This window comes from Halichoeres trimaculatus, unplaced genomic scaffold (assembly GCF_033239565.1).
Source record: "Halichoeres trimaculatus isolate MK-OKI-2021-1 unplaced genomic scaffold, fHalTri1.1 fHalTri1_scaffold_8, whole genome shotgun sequence".
NCBI lineage: Eukaryota > Metazoa > Chordata > Actinopteri > Labriformes > Labridae > Halichoeres > Halichoeres trimaculatus.
The window spans coordinates 33,621,278-33,648,096 of NW_027437186.1; the positions used below are offsets into that span (position 1 = coordinate 33,621,278).

The 26,819-nt window shown below is 38.2% G+C and overlaps 3 protein-coding genes across 4 annotated transcripts in view; 2 read left to right on the plus strand and 1 right to left on the minus strand.

Annotated features, from left to right (window-relative positions):
- psme4a (proteasome activator subunit 4a) overlaps window positions 1-6,844 on the plus strand; it is a 37,534-nt gene extending 30,690 nt beyond the window's left edge. Inside the window, exons 42-47 of the mRNA XM_074675446.1 lie at window positions 48-176; window positions 2,415-2,570; window positions 5,031-5,193; window positions 5,304-5,437; window positions 5,546-5,686; window positions 5,794-6,844. Of these exons, the coding sequence (XP_074531547.1) occupies window positions 48-176; window positions 2,415-2,570; window positions 5,031-5,193; window positions 5,304-5,437; window positions 5,546-5,680 (717 nt within the window). The 3' untranslated portion in view covers window positions 5,681-5,686; window positions 5,794-6,844. The remainder of the gene's footprint in view (window positions 1-47; window positions 177-2,414; window positions 2,571-5,030; window positions 5,194-5,303; window positions 5,438-5,545; window positions 5,687-5,793) is intronic.
- A 1,572-nt stretch (window positions 6,845-8,416) lies between these two features.
- On the plus strand, window positions 8,417-14,553 carry gpr75 (G protein-coupled receptor 75). The gene is made up of 2 exons (XM_074675091.1): window positions 8,417-8,947; window positions 10,414-14,553. The coding sequence occupies exon 2, from the start codon at window positions 10,531-10,533 to the stop codon at window positions 12,172-12,174; it is 1,644 nt and encodes a 547-aa protein (XP_074531192.1). The 5' UTR covers window positions 8,417-8,947; window positions 10,414-10,530; the 3' UTR covers window positions 12,175-14,553.
- A 1,704-nt stretch (window positions 14,554-16,257) lies between these two features.
- Window positions 16,258-26,533, minus strand: erlec1 (endoplasmic reticulum lectin 1). 2 transcript variants are annotated; one of them, XM_074676540.1, is made up of 14 exons: window positions 26,182-26,533; window positions 25,978-26,082; window positions 23,275-23,355; window positions 23,065-23,142; window positions 22,918-22,981; window positions 22,773-22,819; window positions 22,450-22,673; window positions 20,340-20,481; window positions 20,101-20,262; window positions 19,959-20,018; window positions 19,748-19,872; window positions 19,585-19,662; window positions 19,374-19,449; window positions 16,258-17,143 (listed from the first exon to the last, which is right to left on the minus strand). In XM_074676540.1, the coding sequence occupies exons 1-14, from the start codon at window positions 26,323-26,325 to the stop codon at window positions 17,072-17,074; spliced, it is 1,458 nt and encodes a 485-aa protein (XP_074532641.1). In that variant the 5' UTR covers window positions 26,326-26,533; the 3' UTR covers window positions 16,258-17,071. The 2 variants fall into 2 exon arrangements, with proteins under 2 accessions (XP_074532641.1, XP_074532642.1); XM_074676541.1 differs by having other exon boundaries at window positions 22,918-22,966; window positions 26,182-26,532.
- Between the last annotated feature and the right edge of the window lie 286 nt (window positions 26,534-26,819).

The following is a 26,819-nucleotide window of genomic DNA, read 5'->3' on the forward strand; positions in this document are numbered from 1 at the left end:
ATAAACCTAAATGACCCCTGATGTCTTCTCTTTGTCCTCTGTTGCAGATTGCTCCAGTAGAGAACGATGACAGCTACGATGAACTGAAGAGAGACGCAAAGACCTGCCTGTCTCTGATGTCTCAGGGACTCCTCTACACAGAGCAGATCCCCCTGGTCCTCAGTACTCTGCAAGAGGTGAGTTTTCAGACTGTTCTTTCTTTAACTAACCTCTCAAAGAGTTTTACCAGCCCTCTTATCTTAAAACCTGGAAGATAACCTCAAAAAGATAAGACTCTGAGAAGGTGATGTCCAGATGTGTTTTTTCTTTTTTGTGTTTGTGGTTTTCTCAGCTTTGAATTATTTATAAATGAAAGTGTGAAAAATTTTACAGTGGTGCTCTGCTCTCTGGGGAATTAATAAGAGAACTTGAAAGAGGAGGCTGAAGGTATTCCGGAAAGTTCTCCAGAGATTTTCTGGTTGGTTTTATGGTTGTATTAAGGAAAGGCAAGTTTATTTATACAGCACAATCCAGCAGCAAGCCAATTCAAAGTGCTTTACAGAAAAACAAATACAGATTAAAACATCTGCAAAACATAATAAAAGAAAATTAAGAATTGATTAAAAAGAACCCCCGAAAAATAAAATAAAATAAAATAAATAACAGTAATAATTAAAATAATAATAATAATAAATAAATTAAATGGAACAAAAAATAAAATAAAATAAAAAGAACAAAAAATAAATTAAAAAAAAAAACAAAAAATAAAATGGATTAAAAAGAAAAAAAATGGAACAAAAAATAAAATAAGATAAAAAGAGCAAAAAATAATAAAATAAATTAAAATAGATTAAAAGAACAAAATTAAATAAATAAAAAAGAACAAAAAATGAAATGAAATGGCAAAAAGAAGGTTAAAACACATTTTAAGATATAAACATAGAAATTATAGTGCAGAGTTGTGCAATAAAAAAGATAGTACAATTATTTGTTAAAGCATTCTTATCAAAGGCAGCTGTAAAAAAAAAAAAAAAAAGGAAGAAAGTCTTCATCCTGGATTTAAAAGAAGCTTACAGTTTCAGCAGTCCTGATGTTCTCTGAGAGTTTGTTCCAGTTTGTTTGGAGCATAGAAGCTGAGTGCTGCTTCTCCATGTCTGCTTCTGAAAGGAAACCTGTTCCAGAGGACCTGAGTGGTCTTGATAGTTCATACTACATTAGAATATCCCTGATATATATTTTGGCCCTTATCCATTCATTGCTTTGCTGTAAAGACCTCAGAACTGGACTGATGTGATCCACTGTCTTGGTCTTAGTGAAGACTCGAGCTGCGGCTGAGGAGATTGTAACAATGCTGTTACAGGGAGCGCAGATGGTCTAGCAGTCTAGGTCACACTCCATGAGGTTCGACCCACGACCTCTCGTGGGTGGCCCAGGTTCAAATCCAGCCTGTGGCCTCTTTCTCACATGCCACTCCCCACTCCTTCTCTGTTTCTTTCACTTTCCACTGTCCTCTCTACTATCCAATTATAGGCATAAAAGACCAAAAAATAATAACTTATTAAAGAAAGACGCTGTCACAGTAATCAAGTCTACTGGAGATAAATCTAAAAAACAAAATCCAAAAAACATGAAACATCATAATGCAAAAAAGTACATTGACTTTTTTTTTTCCTTAGACTGTTTTAACACATTTAGTCATTGTCTGCAATGTTCTAAATGGAATAATGAAGAAGTGATAAAATGTTGGATGTGATCTGGATCATGTTTTTTAAAGGATTCTTTATCATTGTGAGATAGGGCTGTTTTCACCATATGTGTATATAACTCCACCATAAATGGTCGGATTGCTTTGCAAAACAATACAAGACAAGGTCACCATAATTTCTGACAGATATAAAAGTACATTCCAGATTCTGGCAATTTTCTGGATACTAAGATCCTGAATATGAAATATGTACTGGGTCATCAAAATTTTAAACACTGTCAGGAAACAAATTATCGCACAAATCTGCAACTAACACCAAATTGTAGCAGACAGTCTGCTAAAAAGGCAGTATATGATCTTTTCTTCATTTTCTATAGTTGTAGTATCTAACACCCAACACTTTATAACTTCTGTTTTAATATTTGAAGCAGAACCAGGGACAGAGGTTGCAAATTAGTCTCATGCAGTCGTCCCTCAAATAATCATATAAAAAAAGAAATATTCAGAAGATATGGGAAAGTAGGTGTGGTTAATACTTGCACTAAAGAGTTGTTTGTCGAATATAAAAATCTTTCCAATTTGAAACTGAACAACACAAACAAACCGGAGCTTCCAAATGGAAAAAAAACCTGAATCCTTGTTAAAGAGACTTGTTAAAATCTCTTTTCTTTTGCTGAAGAAAGGGCTGAGAAAGTTATCTTTAAGGGATGCATTTTGTTCTCTGTTGCAGATTGCTGGTAGCAGCTCCTGGCACGCTCGCTACACTGTTCTCACATACCTTCAGATCATGGTTTTCTACAACCTGTTCACCTTCATGAGCGATCAGAAAGCAGTGAATGACGTGCGAGCGCTGGTGATACGCCTGCTGGAGGACGAGCAGCTGGAGGTAAAAGGACCTGCTCATTCAGAGGAGTGTAAAACATTAAAAACATAGATCTAAAACATGATCAGTGCAGCTGAAGGGTCGCTGTGAGATGCTTCAGAGACAGGCCAAAATATGACAGCTTGATTATATAACCACCTCGAGCTGTTGGCCCATACATGCTTGTTTATGCTAGCAGGCTTCGCTGTAGTGATTCAGCACTCTCCTCCTGGCTCTACCCTCCTCCCCCTCCTCCTCTGGCCCTCTAGCTGTTTCTATGGAAACCACAGGCTGCAGTAATCTGTTGCTATGGCGATAACGTCCAGATTGAAGGAGGATGAGAGGAATAGAGTTGAGACAAAGGAGAAGTGGGGGATGGATGGAAGGAGCCATATTTTTATTTGGCCTTTTCAACTTAAAGGACTCAAATATACGACATGCTGATGCTTTTATTTCATCTGAATCACTTTTATTTGACAGATTGACATGTTCCTATCATCTCAACAACCTGATGCTGGTACTGAGGCACAGTTACTGCATGCATAAATCAATTTTTGTACAATATAAATCAGAAATGGCAAGAAAAACATACTTGACTTGATGCTTTTTCGTCTTTGGGCTCCCTGTGCTTTACAGTCAAGAAGCTTCTCTCAACCCTTTCCAGTTGAGCTGTCTTGCTGAGAATTTCACTCAATAGAGAATGATAGAAAATAAAATGTGCAGCAGATAATTTTAGCTAGCATTACAGTGAAACACCCCCTGATACAGTTACACATCCACCCCCATGGTACCCAGCTGCTGGCTATTTCCATCCAGCTGGCCACAAGTGGAGCATCCAGCCTGGTGATGTTGTTGCTTTGCTATATTTTATACAGTGCAGCTAGAGGCTGTCATCTGTGAAATGGAGCAGAAAAGGCAAAAGATGGTGCATAAAAGTAGTTCAGAATGCAGGTTAAGGAATATTTGGGGTTAAAATAGTCTGAATATTTGTCAGTCCTGCCATAGACAAACTCCTGACATATTTTTCCCACAACGCCTCCTAATGGAGAACGCTTTCCTCGGACGGAAGCAGAGTTTACTTATGTTTACACAGCACAGAAAACTGACATCTGATCATCTGGTATTAAGAGACACCTGAAGGACAAGTGGTGTTAAATTTCTCAAATATGCAATGAAACAAACAATGTATAATTGAGACTTTTTCTTTCAATGGGTTTAGGATTCTCTTTGACATAAACCCCCTCACTAGGGATGGGTACCAAATAAGGTACTTTTATAGGTACTGACCAAATTCTGTCAAAAGGTACCATGTTTAGGTACCTAAGTTCATTCTTGTGACTGTGAGGAAGAGGAAGAGTAGGCAATTTTCTATGCTGGATATGAACATAGCATTGCAAGGATACATATTGATAAATAAATATGTTTAATTATTAAAAAAAAATATATTACTAAACAAATTGATATTTTTTACCACATAAACACGAAAAAGTACCGAAAATTGGTACCATTGAGCACCGTTGAGTACTGTTGAGTACCTGTACCAATTACCAGGTACCAGGCATCAGTACTGTATCGTTTCAAATGTGAAAGCTACCCATTCCTACTCCTCACCCTTCATTCAGGGTTCCTGCGGATCCTTAAAAATACTTTAAGTCATGGAATTTATGAATCCAAGCACAAGGCCTTAGATTACCTTAAAATGTCTTAATTCTTAAAAATCTTAAAAAAGGTCAACACATGTTACTGTGATAGTAAATAGTCCCAAATGTCAAAATAATTGCTAACCTTTTTCTTAAAGTAATTTACCTGGTGATTTTGATAGTAACATCTAGGGATGGGTACCAAATGAGGTACTTTTTTAGGTACTGACCGAATTATGTCAAAAGTACTGGGTATCTATTCGTGTAGAGTCAAAAGGTACCATGTTTAGGTACCTAAATGCATCCTTGTGACTGTGGGGGAGTGGAAGGGTAGCCAATTTTCCATGCTGGACATGAACACAGCATTTCAAGGTTATATATTGAAGAATAAATATGTTATATTGAAAAAAACATATACATTTTATTGTTAAACAAATTAATATTTTTTACCACATAAACACAAAAAGGTACCAAAAATTGGTACCGTTGAGTACTGGTACCAATAGCTAGGTACCGGGCATCGGTACCATATCGTTTCAAATGTGTAAGGTACCCATATCCAGTAACATTATACAATCGCAATAGCGGAACCAACAAACATTGATGTTGTTGCAGCTGGGACTCTATTAAATGTCCCTAACCCTGTGTAATTGGTGTGATGTTTTTTTTTCTATTTGTGTTTATGGTGAAGTTGGTCTTAAATTTCATTTCAAATGGAATTTGATGGATGAAAAAGTGAATCAATCATTGAATCAATCTTCTTACAGCCCATCTGTGCTGTGACTCGACATACTGACATGAAACATATTTAAATTCCTCCTCCTGTGTTTCTGCCTTTAACCAGGTAAGAGAGATGGCAGCCACTACCCTCAGCGGTTTCCTTCAGTGCAACTTTCTGTCCATGGACGCCCCCATGCAGGCACATTTCGAGGCCCTCTGCAAGACTTGTTTGCCCAAGAAGAGAAAGAGGGAACTGGGCTCTATTGTGGACACTATTCCCTCAGCTGGTAAGGGTTGAAGACATTCACTAACAAACCACTAACAAACAGCACATGCAGCTGGTAATGTCAACCTCTTCTGTATCTTTCTAACTTTTTCCCTCCTGTTGTTTCTACAGACCTGGTGCGGCGCCATGCAGGTGTTCTTGGGTTGAGCGCTTGCATTCTCTCGAGCCCGTATGACGTGCCCACCTGGATGCCCCAGCTGCTGATGGACCTGAGTGCTCACCTCAACGACACGCAACCTATAGAAGTACGTATGACCTCAGTAAATTTGCATATCTGCCAAGCTGTTGGTGCTAAATTAGTTTTGATTTACTTGAAAGAAAATTAGATGAATGACTGTTACACATGTTTGCAGATGACGGTGAAGAAAACACTTTCAAACTTCAGACGTACTCATCATGACAACTGGCAGCAACACAAGCAGCAGTTCACAGACGACCAGCTCCTGGTTCTAACTGATTTACTGGTCTCTCCTTGTTACTATGCCTAAAACTTGGTATGGTTTTCTCTGGTTTTGAAAACATAACTACCATACACATTTACCAGACACACCTCAAATAAATAACTTTAAATAAAACCAGTTTTCCCTCTTGGTTGTTTCAGTTTGGAACTACTCAAAAATTCAGATACCAGCCTGCAAAGTGGAGGAGTCTCCAGGTCTTGACTGATTGAAGACACAGCATCTCCCTGAAGAAAAGTGTCGCACCACACACCATCACCGAGGCACAAAGAAGGACTGAAGTGTATTTATGTATTTAGCTCATTTACATTTCTACTATACTTAATATTTAAGGATCAATCATAGCAGGGATGGATGACCTGCAGTTTGTAACATTACTGTACAGTTTTTTTTCTCTTTTCAGTTTGTTTGTGTGCAGTTGCACGAGTGTGTGTGCGTTTGTGTGTGCGCGTGGGTTTGATTTTACGGGATGCTTGAAGACATCTGCCAGTGTCCCACACATTTCTCAGGATTCTTTCCCAAGTATGAACTCTGAGCCAACACACTGTCCAGTGCAGGACATGCTCTGTTTTCCACTCATGGAGTATTTCTTTGAAGCCACAGAGAATTGACTGCTTTAGATCATGCTTACACATGCAATACACACAGTGTTTGTGTGGCTGTTTGATCTATATATGATTATATGCATCATGTATGTGTATTTCATCATATAGCAAATATGCACAAACATATTTATTTATTTATTTGATTTTTTTTTTGAAGTGGATTTCTTTTATTTCATTTTTTTCTTAGAAAATAATTTCTGATAGTTAGTTGGTGACTGAGATTTTAGCAGTGGAGCCTTTTCTCATTAACTGAGGCAAAGAAAGGAAGAGGGCCCCCACTGCTGTGACGTGTGAAGCGTTTGCTGAGAGGACCTGAGCACCGTTTGAGCACCATGTTCACGTTTCCTGGTGCGAGAAGATAACCACACCGCCTGTCTGTGATTCTGACCTTGTCCTTTTTACTTTTAGTTTCATTAATCCTTTTCTTCAACACAGTGAGATGACAGGAAATGTTTTGGTTTGTGTACGTTCCCCCCTGATGACTTGAAATCAGTCCAAACATTGAAGCATTTAGTTACCTCACTTATGTATAGTGTAGTGCCAAAACTGCAGTGATTTTTTTTAGATGTACTGTTTGCTTATTGAATGAGATGACAATAAATTGTTTGTAACAAAACAAAACATTGAAATTTTATGTTTTTATTTTGAACAGTGGTGTCTTGAAGTTTTCTACAAACTATCTGATGTTCCCTGGAAAAGACACTGACGATACGGATGTTTTTGCCATAACTACAGGAAAGGATTAAGACCAGCAGAAAGGTGCAGAAAAAAGGAAAGATGAAAAAAAAAGAATCTGACTTCAAAGTTTTATTTCTAAGATTCAATATACATTTTTTTTTTTTTTTTAGAATTATTAGACCAAAGTCGTAATTCTAATTCCAATACAGTAATGTATAAAAAACAAGTTGGAATTTTAAAATTTTACTCTCCTCTTAAGAAAAAAAATATTTGGTGGCCCTAATCCTCTTTTCTACAAAGTACTTTCCTCACTCCACCAATAATCACAGCCATATTGATTAATAGTTGAACTGCATGGCCTTTTGTAAGATGTTATTTAAAGAATTTTACAAACAGTGTGAGATGTTTTAGTGTATTTAACCATTAATTTGGATTTACGATTGCAAAGCTCTGAACTAGACTGGAACCTGGACTGTTGCAAGGCAAACTGGGGGATATATATATATATATATATATATATATATATATATATATATATATATATATGTAATCTGATCCCTTTTGCTTGATGTTTGTGTTGTGTCTTTGCAGTGAAACTTGTTCATAAACAGGGCTTAAAATGGTCTCTTAGAGGATCATTTATTTATTAATTTATTATTTTATTTATTTATTTATTTTTGTTTTTTGCTTTTTGAGGTTAGACCAGAAAAATATATATAAATAATTATCAAACATTTAAAATTTTAAAATTTTTGCTTTTGTACTTTTTTAAAATTTCATATATATATATATATATATATATATATATATATATATATATATATATATATATATATATATATATATATATATATATAATTTATTTTTCATTTCTTATTATTATTATTATTATTATTATTATTATTATTATTATTATTATTATTTTGGCCCTTATTGACTTCCATAGAAGCAAAGTGAGCCATCATAGTTCACAATCACAAGATGTCTTAATATTGAGCTGTCCTTGTGCTTTAACACTAATCACCATCACTCGTGAATGCTTCTTGGCCCATTGATTTTTTTTTTATTTTTATTTTCTTAAATTAAAAAAGACAATGACGTCCACTCAATGTACCATTTATTGGCCTCTTAATGGTACACAAAATACTGCTGTAATCATCATAATACTCAAATAGGCTCTTATATTGTCCAATCAAGTAATTTCACCAGCAGTAGCAGTATCTGTTGTATTTTGAATATATCTGTTCAGAGTGCATGTTGGCGCTTCCTGGTACATTGTCAGGATTCCTGCCTCAAGTATTGAGAGGGAATCATCACTTCGTGTCGCCTAGCAACAAAGTAGTTGAGCCACTTCTCCCAAGGACGGCTTTAAAAAGGGAGCATATTGAAATGATTTGTGCGTTATTTTCATAACGTGATGTCATCGCAGCTCTAACAGAATGAGAATAGGCCTAAATCTTTCTTTTTTGATTTTTTTTTCTTGTCGAAGAAATCACCAAACCAGAGTCGGATCGTGTGAAGGAATATACGGTGAAACGCTGTGTTGATGATGTCATCTGAACAGAGGGTGTCATATTTTCACATTTTATCCACATTCTTTGTGGCATATTGTTGTCAGCAGAGAGATCAGAGGTGTGAGTTTTACAGACGGACTACTTGAATGCAGTGCTGATGCTCATGCTCAGATACGTAGGCAGTGACTTCATACTCATTTTTCAGTGCACGTCCAGCGGCCGTCGTTCAGCTACAAAAATGGATATTTGTCCAAGAAAACGAATATGCTGTCATGTATTTTAGCTGGGAACGCTTTGAATAATCAATAACGGAGATGAAACGTATTTTTCAGACGGTGATTTTTCAGCTGCTGTGTTTTCGGTGATTTTCTGAACGGAGAGGTTCTTTTTTTTTTTTCCAAAGCTGCGGTGCGTTCAATTACCATGGCTTTGAAATGAAGGTGGTCTGCATGAAATGATGAGGAGGATGACGATGATGAACGCACGATCGATCACAGATGGTGAGTCTTATTCTGCCATCGTTAAAACACGGATAATGTCTAGATTTAGTCGTAGTCTGCTGTGAAAAAAAGGAGAACTGTGATTTACGATAATTTACAGGATGATCAGAGCGAGCAATGTGTGTGTATTTGTGAGTGTGTGTGTGTGTGTGTGTGTGTGTGTGTGTGTGTGTGTGTGTGTGTGTGTGTGTGTGTGTGTGTGGGGCGGGGGGGGGGGGGGGGGGGGGGTAATAATCTAAATGCAGTGGTGCACAGCTATAGCTTCATAGATGTGTCTAACAAACAGTGCACACTGACTGTATGGTAATGCATCACGGCTGAGTCAATATGTCGGGGAGACTGGGATCAGCTGCAACAATTCTTCCATGTCTCGCACTTACTCGTGGCTTACTATAGGGAATAAACCAGCCTTGTATAATTATGTTAATTGTTAACATATCTAACCCAAGTTAATTAATGATAATCGTGTTACTAAATTAATTACATCTTATTTATATGACAGAATTAACAAATTTGGTATTTTGCATTTTCAAAACTTTTATTACAGCATGTTTACATCAATAAATTCATTATATTAGCCATGACAAAACAAATTGTGTTAAAAAAAAAAAAAGCTCAGACATTTAAATTTGCTAACTGTGACATGTTTTTATGATTTTTTTAAATTATTTTTTCAGTCATTTTTTTAAGCAAAAATGGACAAAAAGCTCATTAAATTATACATTTTCATGCTTCTTGATTAAAAATTTCCTTTGATAAATGCAACAGCAAATGGTACATTTGTCACCTCTATTTGTTAAAGATTAGAGACACTGTCAATTTTTATTTATTTATGTATTTATTTATTTATTGTATTTATTTATTAATTTATTTATGTATTTATTTATTGATAGAATATAATAGAATATAATTTTATTTGTCATTGCAACAAAGTACAACACAATTGCAAATTATTATTTATTTATTCATGTTTTTATTTATTTATGTATTTATTTTATTTTATTTTATTTTATTTTGTTTCATTTATTGATTTTTGGAGGTGAGACCAGTACAGAACACGAAATTCTGACCTCTTCAAAAATTTCAGGAATGTACACTTTTCAAACCACTTTTCTAAATATATTTTTGTATGAGATTAGGCTGGTAAAGAAGCAAGACTGTCATTTTTGAAAAATAAATAAATAAATAATTTTTTTGACTTAATTCTCAAAATTCTGACTAGTTCTCTGATTTTGGTCTTTAATCTCAGACTTCCAACTTTCCATTACTTAACTATTCATTAATTTATTTTCATTATTGTTTTCTCTTCACTTGCCTTAATATTTAAATGACCCTCATTATTTTTCATACCCCTACCTCTTTTGTCTCAGTGTTTATTTAGCCATATTTCGCACACCTGAATCACCTGTGAATGCACTGAACTTAACCACACTATTGCAGCTAACACGCGGCTCTATCCATCGTAGGTCTCTACCAAGACGGCAGAAATGGCAGAGTCAGAAGATACTGTGACCATCTCTCCGTATAGACGAATAATGTTGAAACCGAAGACTTTTGGATTGTTATAAATCGTGGATTGTACAATGAACACCACCGTTACACCATCAGACCTGGTGGATGTGCCACGGCAGCAGAACTTCACTGGCCCCCTTGGTGCACAGACCCCGTCAGGCTGGGCCATCATCCACACTGCTACCTTGACCTTCTGCTCCCTCCTTCTCATCCTCATCTTCCTCCTGGGTTCTTATGGAAACCTGGTGGTGTTCCTCTCCTTTTTCGACCCCGTGTTTCGGAAGTTCCGCACAAACTTTGACTTCATGATCCTCAACCTGTCGTTCTGTGACTTGTTCATTTGTTGTGTGACTGCGCCTATGTTTGCTCTGGTGCTCTTTCTGGATGCAGGCGGTGGGGATGGTGTGTCCAAAAGTTTCTGCTTTGCATTCCACCTGACCAGCTCAGGGTTCATCATCATGTCCCTGGAGACAGTGGCTGTCATCGCTCTCCACAGGCTGCGCATGGTTTTGGGGCAGCAGCCGAACCGCACGGCCTCCTTCCCCTGCACGCTGGCCCTCACCGCCCTGCTGTGGACATCCAGCTTCACCATGGCTGCTCTGCTCACCATGCGAGCGTACCCACGTAGGGACGGACCTTGCTTGCCTCACTTTGGCTTTGGAGGGGGAAAGGCCAGGGTTGTGTTGTACGTTTACCTGGCAGACTTTGCTTTTTGTGTTGCTGTGGTGTCTGTGTCTTACCTCATGATTGCTCAGACTCTGAGGAAGAACGCACAAGTGAGGAAATGTCCAGTCATCAGTGTGGACGCCACATGCCCTCAGCCCCCACCTCCTCTTCTTGCAGCAGGCTTTGAGAGCATGCAGTGCACCGTTCCAGGTCCTCCGCTGTATCGCAACCAGACATACAACAAACTTCAGAACGTTCAGACACACTCCTACGCCAACAAGACGAGCCAGCCTCTTGTTCCAGGAGCTGCTCCAGGAGCCACCTGCTGCCAGCTGGTCTCCACAGTCAACCTGGCCACAGCCAAAGACTCCAAAGCAGTCGTCACATGTGTTGTGATTGTGTTTTCTGTGCTGCTGTGCTGCCTGCCCATGGGAGTTTCACTTGCGCAGGACGTTTTGTCACCAGAGAGCAGCTTTGCACATTACCAGTTCGAACTGTGCGGCTTTGTGCTCATTTTCCTCAAGTCGGGCATCAACCCCTTTGTGTACTCGCGCAACAGTGCAGGCCTCCGCCGCCGTGTGCTGTGCTGCATGCATTGGGCGGCTCTGGGCTTTCTCTGCTGCAAGAACAAGACTCGCTTGCATGCTATGGGGAAAGGAAGCCTGGAGGTCAATCGCAATAAATCCTCCCATCACGAGACCAACTCGGCCTATGTACTGTCACCCAAACCTCAGAGGAGGCTGGTGGACCAGGCTTGTGGACCCAGTCACTCCAGGGACTGTGCTGGCAGTCCAAAGAACACAGGGGCTAGGAAACCTCGCCCTCCGAGTACTTCTACACCAATCAACACCCGCATCGAGCCCTACTACAGTATATACAACAGCAGTCCGTCTGCAGGGCCCAGTTCGCCCACTAGCTTGCAGCCCGTCAGCTCTCAGACGTTTGCGTTTGCTAAGTCTTATGTAGCGATGCACTACCACACTCACCAAGATGCACTGCAGGACTTCGAAAGCAGCTCAGTGCATCAGATCCCCATCCCCTCAGTCTGATTAAAGAGCTGCTGAAAAGAAAAGTTTGGGCCACATCGCCAGGACTTTAAGTCAAAAAAGAACGTACAAACAACACATTTTATGTATTCAGAATCTGTATAACCTTTTGTTCTCTTCTGCAGTGGAAATACATGTTACGTTTTCTTGAGTGGGAAAATTAAAGAATCAGAGTTATTAGCCTTGCCATGGGAACTAAAACCAAGCAATAGATCTGTCATGAAAGTGTCTGTTACAAAAATGTTATTTACTGTTATTATATAGACCGTGTTCACGAAGCGACCATGCTCCTCAGACAGCACAGCCAGGATGGGAGCTCAAATGTTGCTAAACTGTCACACTGCTGTGACTGAGGTTCAAAGATTCAGATAAAAAGCTTGTCTAACATATTTATGATCAGTAACTTACAGTTGGTGATAGTATAGAGGAAACGTTGAGACATCCCGCCATGTATTTCAAAGTGAAACAACACATTTAGCTGTTTAAACAGGCAACTAACAATGGTTTGTTGGCATTCAAGCACATAATTACTAGCATTAGCATTTAGCTATAAATTGGCTTAATCATGACTGGAAGCCATTTTTTTTCATAACTCACTAGATACCAAAAAAGCAGTGAGTGCTAACATTAAACTGCTTATAGATGGACGCAAAATGCTAAAGCTAGACCTCTTAGCTTGGTGTTTATTACTTTTGTAGATTCAGAAAACATATTCTGCAAAACTGAAAGCAGTCTTTGACAAGATGTAAAAAAAAAAGTAAAAAAAGAAAAGCATGTATGAAAAATGGGGAAATTATTTTTATATATTATCAAAATTAAATATTGGAACTAAAATTTTAGAGACAAAGATGTTAAAGCTTCTCCTGATAGGTATCTTATGGCCGTCTTCTATTACTACAAAGTATTTACATTTTTATTTTTTCTATCAGTAGTTGTATTAAGTTAAATGAAACATCATCTTCTACACTTTAAAGCAGATTCTTGAGATTTTTTTCAATGTGAAAAATACAAGAGAACAGACCTAAAACTGTTTTTTTTCCTAACCAATAAATTAAATTTAAGTGCAGCTTTTCGTCTAAGGCACTGTAAAAGAAAGAGTATCATGCTATATTTGGGCTTCATATTATCCCTCTGAAAACTCTGCAGTAGCTCTACATCATTTACAGTTAAAAACCTATATCTATCCCAGGCTGTCATTTTGAAGACTATTATTGGTGCAACTGTCTCTTTAAGAAACTTCAAAGCATTCTTGAGCTACGCATTCCAGAACTTTCCTTCACTTTTGCTGTTGCAACAAAGTTGTATTCCTTTCTTGAAGTATGTGAATGCTTATGAGAGGATTCACCAACTGGTGATGTCACAAATTGGGCAAATCTCATATTAATGTCACTGAATTCTCATGTGACTTTTTAGACAAGCTGTTATATTGTAACTACTCGAAGTGTTAATATCCAAAATTGAACCTTCGTAAAATGAGTTAAGAAAAAACAAAAACTAATTGTTTGAATTTGTTTTCTTTGCCAATTGCAGTATTAGCTAGAAATTGTCTTAGTGCTAATATTAGCCAAATTGTATCAAAAACAGTGGACAGACTTTTGTTGTAAAAACATCTTCAATAACCCATGAGGAAGCAGAGATAACAGCACAGTGTTAGCATGAAACCACAGTATAACTGGCATAAGATTAGCCTGCAATTAATGCTATCCATCAATCTATTTATCAACAATTTTGGTTTGTAGCATCAATTTTGACAAATGAAGCTACAACTCACCCCCCAAAAAAGTCAGTGGGCCAGTGGCAACAAACTAAAAATGGAGGGTTTTAAATCTTGAAAACAAACGAGACTGTGTCTTTAGCATTTAGCAAATACATCCTCTAATGATTGACTTAGTCACTTACCATTTTTACTGCTGGTCAATGGTGAAAAGGGGAAATATTAATATTTTCTATGATCACTTTGTTTACCGAACGCAAGTCTTGAGGCACAGCAGTAATCTACCCAGCGTTTGTGTTTACCCTCCTTTCTGTGATGTCAGAGTGAAAATGGCCGCTCTGTGAACATGGTCAGATTATTTATAGACTCGTTGTTCTACAGAAACTGCATTTTGCATAAATCTGCCCCAGTGTTGCACACGCATGTGCCGATATAACCCAGAACTCTGTAGGCCCTCATGGCTGCCGCAGACTGCAGCAGCTGGTCTCACTGCTGCCCCCTGCCTGTCAGGATGAGCACTGACACCAGCTGCTGTGGTCATTGCACCGCTCTGAAAGTCTGCACAGGCCCACACATGGCTGTCGATGGCATGTGGTTGCACTTTTGATGGACTTTTGCTTCTTAAGAGAAATGTATTTGTGAACATTATACAGTTTTCAACACAATAAATGTTTGGCAAGTGTAGAGGATCTGTGACTTCATTTTTTTTGACACAGTCGGCTGACAGGGAATAGAGGAAATGATGTGCTTATTAATCTTCCTTCAGTTTTGTTCGGTTTTCATCCTGTGGTGCTCTTCTGAGATGTCAAGTCAACATTTTTATAAGGTGTATTTTAAAACAACCAATGTTGACTGAAGATTTTTATGAGGTAAAAAGCACAAGAAAGCAACAACTGTTAATAATCAAATAGTATAATCTGTCAGGATTCTCAGTTTTTAAGTAATGATGTGAAATATTCAACAGAAAATCCTTGTAGACATTTTCCAAAGCAGGAAATAACAGTGAGTGCTGGATTTGACTGTTAAAAGACTTCAGGATGAGACTATTGCACCAGAAAAAACTTCACAGGGGGAATACCAAAGCTCCAAAGTTTCATCCTCGCTGCTCGAGAGGTGCAAGGAAACGAAGGGAGGAGACAGGAAAAAAGAGATTTGTTTGAAGAGAAATGGGACGTCCTTTACCCCCAGAGCTCCACATGACACACATTTTAGAAATGAAGTTCCTCAGGGTACTCCAATATTGAAAAAATTCAAGGCTGGGCAGTTTTATTTATTAGAAAATTAACCCCCCTAAAAAAGTTGAAAAAACTCACTGGGGCCACTGAAGGGGCTTTCCTCAAGACACGTTTATGAGTCTTCGGGGTGGACCTTTAAATGTTTTCAATGTTCAGGAATTTTTTTGAAAAAAAAAAAAAAAAAAAAAAACAAGGCTAACCCCTTACGTTTTTTTTTTTTCCAGAATTCTGACTAAATATGAAATACTGGTCAACACACTGGGTACACCCCCAGGTCTGTCCTAAAGACACACTAGGGGTAGAAAAAAAAAAAAAAAACCTTAGTGAACATTTTTTAGTTTTTATTACTTTATTATTATTTTTTTTTTATCATTCGGGGAAAAAAAAAAAAAAAAAAAAAAAAAAAACAAGGCTAACCCCTGATATTGTACCAAAAATTCAAAATTTTACTAAAAACTAAAATGTTGGAAAAGCACCATGGGGACACTCCTTGGTCTTTCATAAAGACACTGTATGGGTAGATAACCCTCCAGGTAAATTCTGTCATCTCACTTTTTATTCAACCCAAACTGATTCAAAGTAATCAAAATAAAAGTCAACTACTACTAAACTAACAGGTTTTTCATAAGCAGACAGGTTATACAATGCCTGGAACGATAGCACCACCTGGTGGTTGAAATAATCCTTAAAAAGGAAAAAAAACAACACATGATGAAGACCTACAGGTTGAAGACAATTTATGTCATTTTTTTTGTTTGTCTGTTTAAAAGTGGAATAAAAGTGTCAGGGGATTGTTTTTAAACATCTCTTGTGACTAATATCTAAAGTTGAGGATTTAATCTCTTTAGCAACACACCTTTTAATTTAAAAGAAATATTAATTTCCGATTTTAAACAAAAAGATAATAGGTTAGTAATTGTTTCTTTGTTGTTGTTTTTTTTTGTCACAGCTGCTGAATATGATGTTTGGTGTCAGCTTTCTGACCTCATCGCTACTGCTCTTAGATCTCTCAGTCTCCGTCAAGTGATTCTGGTTGTTGTATGATTCGGTCCGATGATCAGATCTTTATATTCACGTCTTATACTTGCACACATATAAGATCTGTAATTATTCATCCAAGACATTTGTTGCTCTGGAGTTTATTTTTCCCTGTGTGACAATGAAACAGAATGAATGAGGTTTCATGTGTCAGTTTTATTCTTTGCTGCAGATTCATTGATTTCCTTCTGTGATACAGCAGTTAACAGGACCCCACAGTGTCATCTTCCTAAAACCACAGAGGAGCCCACAGACGCTCTGCACACCCCACACACATTTAGATGAGATTTTAATAAACCATTTTACTAACTTTTGTTTCTTCTCCTCAGCCTCAAATGCATAATTTAAACTCACTCATCCTGAAAATTAACGCAGCACGTGTCCAAACTGCTGCAAAAATATCATCAGGCTTACATTTTCTCACAACCTCAAGTGCTGCACCCAAGCATTCACACATACACACACACACATCATACACACACAAGCATTTAAGACAATAAAACCACCATGAACATGTTGCTCTCCCTGATTTTTCATTTGCTGATTCGTTACCCTTCCTTTGACAGAAATCAACACAAAGTGAAGCTTAGATATGACGGACAGGCAATGAATCTGCTGCCTCGTGGAGTGAGGCTTCAGTCCCGTTCCTCTGTTTTCACCACCTCTGATCCTCTGATGTAGCTCCGCCCACTGCACAGGTGAACACAGGATGAGGCCGTGCTCTCAGGTTCCCTGAAGACCAGCCTCAGGGTCCAGTAAAACCTCCAGTTTGGCATTTGGTGCAGCTTCATGGGCTTCTATCCCCCTCTCTCAAAGAGGATATGGTTTTATTTCTTCTAGTGCACCTCGGTCCATCTCTCTTCCTCTTTGTCCTTCACGCCTCTTCAGTAACTGTCATGTGACCTTTTTCACTTTAGCTGGAGATCGATAGAAGTCCGTGTTCGTCAGCTGTGTCGAGAATTCTGCATATGACTGGAGACTCAACCTGCAAGGACAAAAATCAAAACCCAAAAACCTCAGATATAATTGACCTTGAATGTGCAGAATACAATGAGTCATCTCGGTTGAATTTAATTATTTCTTTCAGACAATTAAATGCCATCTTTTGGTAATTTTTTTTTTTTAAATCATCTGATGCAAAAATTAAAAAGCTAAAATTTCACCTTGATGCTCTTTATTCTTGTGGGTTTAGGAAAAATATTCTGTAAAACTTTAAGGCAGACTTTTACAAGTAAAAAAACAGAAAAGAAACTCATCTATGAGAATGTGGAAAATGTTATTATATTATTATAATTTTATTATTGGAGCTAAATTTTCAGAGACAAAGATGTGTCAAAAATATCGCTACAGTAATATATTGTGATACTTTGACCTCTGATACAATATCGATATTTTTGTGAAAATAAAAATTCATATTTTAGCCACGTTGAAAGAAAAATATGAGAGCTACTACACTGTATGTTGCCAAAGACTGTATAATGAATATCATCCCAAAGTATCTATAAAATGTTTAATTTCTAAACTTGATGATGTGGGTTTTTGTTGCAATGAGCCATTCAGTATGTCATTGCTGCTACTGCTGCCAGACATCAGTGTTTTCCTGGGTCCTTTTAATTTTGAGTAATATTTTGATTTCCATAAATATCATCTTTATTTTTTCTTAGGTAATTGTATAAAATATCTCAATATATCACAATATTGTAATATTGTGACACATCGTGATATTACTGTATTAAGTATCGTGATGTGTATCGTATCGCAAGGTTCTCGCCAACACTCACCCCTATCTTTTATAGCTGCAAAGTATTTACTTTTTATTTTCTATCAAAATATTAATATTAAAATTAAGTTAAATGAAAAAACTCCTCACTTCAAAGCAGACTCTTATAGTTTTTGTCACTGCTGTAAAAAATACAAGAGAAAAGACCTGAAACTGTTAGTGAATGCTCAGTCTTTTGAAGCCCTCTTTACATGAAGGAATAAACATGCTGTAACAATCTTACAAAAAGAAAAAGTGAATTGAAGTTAAGTTTGCTGCACAAAAACCGCATAATGCCCTGGACCTCCTGTTGCCTGTTTTGTAGTTTGTATGAAAATGTGCAAAGGAATAATAACCTGGGTTTTCTGCCCACAGCTAACTTCACTTCAAAACTTCTTGTCTTCTAACCATTGCATCAGTTTCTTTCCAGTTGTGGGCACAGATTTTACTAAGGTAACTCATTAAAGGTATAGTTGGTAGTTTGATTTGGATACACTTTTTGTTATACTGGTTAAAACAGTCTATTTGCAAGCAATAGGTGCATGTGAGCGGGGGCGTTGCTTTGGAGGAGCTCTGAGGGGAGGGGGAGGAGGAGTCCTGACGAGATGTTACATTCAAATTCATGCTAGTTTTACAGGACTGTCAACCCTGCCTTTAAGCAAATTTTAAAGCTGCTTAAGTTATTTCAGCATGTTGATGCTTAATGATCTGGAACAAATGTGAAAAAAGAAGTATCCGTAAAACAACAACAACAACAACAACAACAACAACAACAAAAGAGACAAATGTTGATGAAAATGTGATAATTTAAAAAAAAATATATAAAAAAATTTAATAAATGAACTTTATATTTTCTGTTAGTTCAAACATGTTTATTTGCAGTAAAATATCGACTCTTTTCTGCACAGTCAGTTCCTTAAAAACCAAAAACATGTTGCCTGCTGTTTTTAAGAAAAGTGATTTTTGCATTTTAAGAAATGAAAAGAAGATCAAGTGACTTAAAAACAGCTTAATATTCTCTATTAAAGAGGGAAAAATCATGCCACCAAAGCACATAGCAGTGCTGTAAAGGCTTTAATTTAATAAAATAATTATCTAATAAACTAAAGGGGCAAATACTGAAAGCTTCTTTTGATATTTGCTTTTGTTATCTTCACGTCATATATCTAACCTGAGACTAGAGAAGTTTACAGAAGTTAGACTGCTCCTGATCTCCTTAAAAACATCAGAATTTGTCCTCGATTTAACTTTTTCGAAGGAATTTTGACTGGTAATGAAAATAAAGCTCCAGGTTAAAATCAACACCAACCATGTTTCACTTTCCAGACGGATATATAACAGATGGTTGTTTGATTTCAGCTTTCTCAACCTTAAACAGTTAGAGTTAAATTCATTCATTTTAAGGGCAGTGTGTTGTGTTTATCTCTGTCACTCATTGGTTGTTTCTTGGACTCACCCCGAGGATGTACTGACACGTCTGAGGCTCCAGCATGTAGACGGTAACGGCGTGAGGAGACTCGGACTCCTTACATCTGACAGCAGGGAGAGAAATGAGATGTGTGACTCAACTGAGGAGCATTTGGTGAAATGTCTTACTCATGAGTTGACTCAGACTCTGACACTGAACCAGCACCAGCGTCACACTCCTCTTTTGACTATTAACTCACTTCAGCTTCACGATGACCTGTCTCGGCTTCCCTGTGAGATCACACACGTCCCCATGGCCGTAAAAATGAGAAACCAGCCTGAAAGGAAAACAGGGAGGATAAAGGATCCTCTTTTTTTTAAAACTTGTATCCAGTTTAAATCGAACAAGTATGCTTGGCTTACTTGACTTTCTGCAGCCCGTCGTCTTTGAGCTGATAGGATCGAGCCACGTTCTTCTTTGCCCAATCGATGTGCTCCTCAATGTCCCAGTTTCCAACCACGACAATGTTCTTGCCCTGATCTTTTTCCTAGAGGAAGGTAACCATCATCACAATCCAAACACAATCTAATACACCAAAAAGACACTGATGCCCTGCACAGATGTGAGGCTTACCTCGTGGTACTGATGGACGTGCTTTCCATAACAGAACTCATATTTCCACCACCCTACGCCCTGAAACACATGAAATAATCCAGATTACAAAGCGAAGAGTTTATTAAACGCTGTTAAAGTGCTACAGATGAACAGGCCTCACCCCGTGCAGGCAGTACGAGCCGCTCAGGAAGTCCTTAATCAGCTGCTCATCTGTCAGACGAGAGATGTGCGTGGTGCCCACAGTGACCTGGGACTGACCTCCAACCATTATGGGTTTGTGTGTGGAGGTGAAGGCCTCCTCTCTTACTGGTGACACCTCCTCCTGAAACGCAGGAGGTGAATTAACCCAGTTATCCCTGGGACATGCAGCGTCTGTCTGTGGCCGTAGCCGTGTCTCACCTCTGTGGTCTCAGCGTTGGCACGGAAAGGCGGTTTCAGCTGATCCTCCTGTTCTCTCTCGAACTGGGAGAGCTTGTGAGGCCGCTGAGGGGAGTCAGCCAGAGACTGGCAGTAGATGCCGTTCACCCGGGAAGACTTGAACCTGCAGGAGATGTTTGTTAGGATTATAAACAGCAGGACAGTACAAGCAGATGTGAAGCAGCAAATATTTACACAGTGGAGTCAGCTGCAACTTATGACTAAAGCATCCTGTAGGAGGGAAAACTAACAAATGACGATAGATTCTGTAATGGTATCTCTTTGTGTTACAGGAACCAAAACTGAGTGCACAAGTAAAAAGACTAGGGCTTTTCTTTCTGTGGCATATTTTAAAAACAATCTAGTTTTCCAAAGTGCTGCACAATAAAAATCAAATAAGAAAATCAATAAAACAAACTAAAATAACACATAGAAAACAATAAGAGTCATAAAAACAAAGGGGTTAAGACCATAAAAGACATAAAAGGACAGAGATCACACAACTCTCATGGTGAATTAAAAGCCAAAGAATAAAAATAAGTTTTAAGACGCGATTTAAAAGACTGCCACGAAAAGGCTTGACCACCTTGGGACTTATAACCAGTTTTTGGGACCACAAGGAGAAAGTTAACAGCAGACCTCAGGGACCAGGAGGGAGAGTAGACATTTAAAAATTAATTATTAAAATTAACGCAAGATTAACTCATTGGCTTCCAGCCATTTTCAGCGCCTCTAGAACGATCTTTCAAGGACCAAATGATATTGTTTTCTCTGACTATGTAAACACCAAAACTGCCAAAGAAGTTCTTCTTTCATGTCTATCTTCTTGTTTTGATCCAAAAAACAGACAAAACATCATTTTTATTGATCGCACTCCATTCTTTGATCCTCTCCATGATCTCCGTCGTCTTTTCTCACGATGGCGCTGCTCTTTCTCTCTGAACTACCGCAACACATCCTTAGTTGGAGTGTGAGCTGCCTGAACTTTTCTGACTTGCAGCATCTCGCTATGCCTCTATCATCTCACATCTTCTCCTCATATCCATGCTGAGCTCTCATCCAAAGAGCACACCGCTCTCACCCACAGTAGGTTACGAGCATGATTTTGATTAACAAGCTACGCCAGACCCCACCTCTATAGACGCAGTAAACTGTTACAATCGAGTTGTCGTCTATAGACTTATAGGCTTCTCTTCTTCATGTATTTATTTGATTAGTCATGCACTACAATTTTGTAACATCCTAATATATAAATTATTTATTTGGGACCTTAAGCAGATATGAGATTAAAGTGTAATTGATTCGATTAATTAATTACAAATCCGGTAATTAATCAGATTAATTTTTTTAAAAGCCTGACAGCACTAAAAATGATACACAAAAAACTCATTATAATAAAAATATGATCTCTCTTTGTATATTTAAAACATTTTTTCTACATATTTTATCACATATATCTAAGTTGTACCCTATGCGATGGACCTACAGTTCTACAGTTTTCATTTAGCAGACGCTTTTGTCGAAAGCAATGCACAACACAAGGAAGAATTTAGACAGAAGGAAAACCTAGTTAGTGCGACAAAGCGCTGCAAGTTATTAAGCTGCAGGTGCTGCCATTAAGTGCAAGATTTCTTTTTTAATAATGTTTTTTATTAGTGTATTAATAATAATGTTGCTGCAACAATATCCTTCAACCTTCAACAACATTTAGTAACAGTGCTGAAAATTCTCTAAGAGCTGGGTCTGAGACCTTCTGACTCATTCTATCCCTGAGGGCAAAGAGGAGAAGACTCAGATTAAGGGCCTAAGTGTCCCTTGAACAGATGAGTCTTCAGACATCTCTCAAGTAGAAAGGGACTCGTGGATCATATAGAGTCAGGTAATTCATTCACCATTTGTGCAAAACAGAGGAGAAGAGTTTGGCTACAGATTTAGAGCCGCACTGGGCTGGGAGCACCAGGCGACTTTCACAAGCAGAGTGTAGAGGACCAGAAGGAGTGTAGACCTGAATGAGGGACCCCAGGTAGGCAGAAGCCATTCTTGTCAATGTTTTGTAAGCCAGAAGAAGAGCTTTGAATTTGATTCCACCTACCTGTATTTTGGGTGAGCACACAGCAGCGGGGTCAACACCACCACCTCGTATTCACAGGTGGTGACCTCAGCCACAGAGAGGATCTCATGCTTGGCCTCAGGATGACAGACGTACAGCACAGACGTGGAGCGAGCCTTGTTCTGTTTCAGCCCACATGGAGTCCCGTTTCCCATCTCTAAGGAGAAGAACGGAGTCAGCTGACCTTCGATGTTCTTCATGGGCACCTGAACAACAACAGGGAGCGAGAAGGAAATGAGAAGAGATTAAAAAGAGTGAGAATCACATAATCTGTAGATGTAGAGGTTCCTTTTTAGCTGACTTACTTCTGTTTCCTCTGGAGATTCGACATTTTCTGTCTCTTCAGCTTTTTCTGAAAGAATAAAATCACTGCTTTAAGCACAATGAGATACATTTGAAAAAAGAAGACATTTCAGAAAGTGATGAAAACATAAAAAGTTAAAATCATACCTGTCTCCAGTGTTGTGCTCCTCTGTGCCAGATTCCCCAGGAAGTACTCCTGAACATTAATTTTCTGTTAAAACACATTCAGTGGCATTCAGCGCACAATGTGCTTGATGTCAGCTATGAGGTGTTTGATAAACTTCACACACTGACCTGACCAGTCTCCTTCTCCTCATGATACTGTCTGATGTGCTTCCCGTGGCACAGCTCATACGTCCAGTACGACTCGATCTGAAAAAGAGGATGGACAGATTCTGTTCACGCTCTGCTGACGGTCTGTGACTGACAAACACAGTTTCAGTTTCTACAAACACAGGAAAAAGGAAATGAGATGGAAATGACCCTGCAACCTGGAAGTCTCACCCTGTAGGAGCAGCTGCTGCGTTTGAAGAGAGGCTCCAGGAGTTTGTCGGGAGAGGGCCCGGTGTACGCTTTCTCATCGTCCTGAGACGACAAAAGACACCAAACAAATATTTAAAATGATAAATAAGAGATTATTTATGATGAGGTACTTTATGATCAGATATTCAGGGAAAAGCTTCAAAACTTAGCACAACAACATTCAAATGATCTCAAAAGACTTCTACAAACAGAAAAAGTCTCCCGTTTTGCAGTTAAAGGAAACTGTTGTATTAAGATCTCCTTGCCAGTCTATCAGTCTTCTACTTCATGTTTAAATGCTTCTGTTTGCTTCATGACAACTTTTTGCATGAATGGTGCTCTATAAATAAACTTTCTCTGCTTAGTGGTGAGCTTCATTTATGTTTGACTTTGAACGAAAGCGGTCATACTCAGCGACCTTCAGCACCAGTAAAAAAAGTGAGTCGTAAAAGACCTTCAGCGTCCTTTACATGAGGAGTTTCAGATTCAGGGTGAAGGTTCAGTCCTCTCAGGTGCAGCACAGACACAGACACAGACCATCAGGTGCGGGCTTTGTAAATAATCTGTAACCTCTGCGACTTTTCATGTCAGTGTTTAATCTTCTGCTGTGTTGTTAGTGGTGTATTTCTGGGTTACTCTTTGCAAAACAAATTGCCCCAGCGGGATATTTAAGTTTCACTCTGTTCTGATGCAGGAAAACTGGGCACTTCTTTGAAACCTAGCTTGACTTTTTTTTTTTTTGGTGCTATTTCTGGAACTTAATTTTCAACTGGCTAACAACTAGGGCTGAACAGTTAATCGATTTTAAACCGACATCGCAATGTAATAGAATGCAATTTTCAAATCACAAAGGCTGCAATTAGAGAAAAAAAAAGTTTTATGTACACAGACATGGAGAGAATATAGTAACTTGTACTTGTTCTCCCTTAAAATCAGCAAAAGGCAAAATGCTGTTTTTTTCTGGCAAAAAACCCTGTGGGCTACAAAGATCCATCAAGTAGATCGTAGAGCCATACCCTTTTGTCACTTTTTTCTGTATGGTTTGTTACTCTTATTGACAACTGGAGGTCAGTAAAATTTCACAGTATTCTTTTTTTCTTTTTCAATTAAGAAATGCAAAAAAGACTTGTTTAAATGCTAACAGTATCTTTTGTTGGTTAGTCATACTATAAAATTACTTAAAACTTGTGTTAAGTGAACAATGCAGAAGATAAAGGTCCCCCCCCCCCCAAAAAAAAAAATCGTATGCTAAATCGCAATCGCAGTATTGGTCGAAAAAACTCGCAATTAGATAATTTTCCAAAATCGTTCAGCACTTCTAACAACTCTGTAAATCCTTTAATCAGAAAATGTGTGGATCAGCCATGAATATAAAACAGATTTTTATTTATCTCTGCAAACTGTGCATCTTCTAGGGATGTCCCGATACAGATTTTTTTAACTTGCAATCCAATCTGATTTTTTCATGATCCAATACCTTTGTCTGATAAATCCTGTGCTACATTGGGTGATTCCGTTGTAAATGACAAATCATATTTGTTGTATTAAAGTCAGCCCTGTTGGTACCTCCTCAAGGAACACTCACTTTACAAACGTTTTACTATCATTGCTTTCCAAAGAGAAGTAGTCCTACACAGCGGGCATGTTTGCAACGTGGTTTGATTTATAGCAGCCATAAAGCGTGACAGTGCTGAAAACACGTGAAAGATCTCAGGGACATCCCTAGCATCTTCACCTCCAAGAAATGAGTAAAGAGTAAGTGTATCAATCAATTTGCTTGACAAATAAAAGGATTACAATAAATTCAAGAAAAACAAAGTTAAAATAAATGAATAAATAAATAAGATAAAATTTAAAGATCACTAAAAAGAAAGACTTAAAAAGTTGCTATGACACCGCTACAATAAATATGAATGGGAAGTTGAAAAATTTTGCATTTTGTCATCATTTGCATTTACATCTGATTCATTTGAATGTGTGTTACTATGATGGGAATCTGGAGTACTTTGCATTCAGTGACAAAGCTTTGGAGAGCAGCTTTATAATAACCTCAGTTCAAAAAGGTTCATTTGGTCTCACACTATGTAATGTACAACAAAAACTTTGATAACTACACCAGTGTGTTTTCTTTCTGGTCTCTGCAGAAAACATTTTGAGCTAGAAAATAAATCAAACTCAATACTTAAGAGAGCTTTCATTCTAACCTTACATCTTCCAAAAGATATCCAGATGTGCTGCATGACCAGATGTAACATCTCTGACTTGTTTATGGTTTCTGAAAGCTAAGAGGGTTTAAAGACACCATCCTTTAACAGCAAAAGGAATAAGTGAACACAAAACTATTTTCTGTAGAAAGTGGAAAAGTACAAGCAGTGTAAATACTTTGTGAAAACAAACAAAACCTTCAGACTTGTGATGAAAGACTGGCTCAGAATTGTGCCAGAGTATTAAAGCCCTTTGTATGGTTCTGTGGTTCTTATGTAGGACATTAAGAAGACTACAGTACATAAAAATGTTAGCCAAACAAACTCTAGAGTGATCCTTATTTGAAATTTATCCTCGAGAAATGTGACAACCTAGTTATTCTTCTTTCCTGTCCTTTCTGCTCCAAATCCCTGAAAAACAGAATTCCTAAAGGATGCTGACAGCCCTGCTCCTGTCACAGAAACAGTTTTTCCTTCTCACCTCGTCTCCAGCTGTCAGTGAGGGCAGCAGACATTTGTACTGCTCCTTCTCCGTTGTTGTCATAATAACGAAATCATCTTCTTTATACAGCACACCTGCAGATGGCTGAAACCAAAGGAAACATGTTCAGTGTTTGTTTCTCCATGGATGCTAGAGAGCTTCTACACTTCTCTCTGTATTTTGCTCTTCAATAAATAAACATACCAGTGTGAATTCTGGGCCAGGCCAGTTGATCTTAAAGGGGATTTCATCAGTAAAGGACGGGTATCCTCCTCTGTTTGGTGAAACACCGTAGCAGACCTCCAGCAGACCCCCGAGTAGCACCAGCAGCAGCAGCCCAGCAGTCATCTCTCCTACCCGGCTGCTGAGCTCCTACAGCCCGCTCCTCATGAACGATGACGGTGCGCTGACGTGCCCCTGTCCCCGGCCTGAGAGGACGGTGAGAAGAAACCGAGCAGTCCGGGGAAATCCGGGTTGAAGGTTTCACCAAGAATTACGGAGACGGATGTCAACACAGAATACAGGAAGTGAACTGTTTACTTGCCACGTCGAGTTCCGGCTTTACGTGTGGTTGACAAAACAACAGCGCCCTCTGACGGCGATAGGATGTAACAACAGATAATTCATAACAAACAAATGAAACCTTTCACACTCCGACACTTTAAAACAGGGATTTGGCTTAATTTTAAGGTTTTTTTTAATGATATACTTTCCTTATTTAACTATTTAAATTTATCTACAGAAACCATCTTTTTCTAAAGTTTAGAGACACAAAAAGTGAATCAGGTAACCGAATTTTTAAGACCAGTGACTCAGATTTACCCTGAGATGTCACATGATAA

Bases quoted from the DNA above. Each gene is read 5' to 3' on its own strand.
- gpr75 (XM_074675091.1), top strand. From the start codon at position 10,531: ATGAACACCACCGTTACACCATCAGACCTGGTGGATGTGCCACGGCAG.
- erlec1 (XM_074676540.1), bottom strand. From the start codon at position 26,325: ATGACTGCTGGGCTGCTGCTGCTGGTGCTACTCGGGGGTCTGCTGGAG. The intron at 22,820-22,917 runs GTATGATTTTAA...TTATTCTTTCAG, and splicing joins GAGCACAACACTGGAGACAG to AAAAAGCTGAAGAGACAGAA. The intron at 19,450-19,584 runs GTGAGTTAATAG...CCCTGCTGTCAG, and splicing joins CAGGTCATCGTGAAGCTGAA to ATGTAAGGAGTCCGAGTCTC.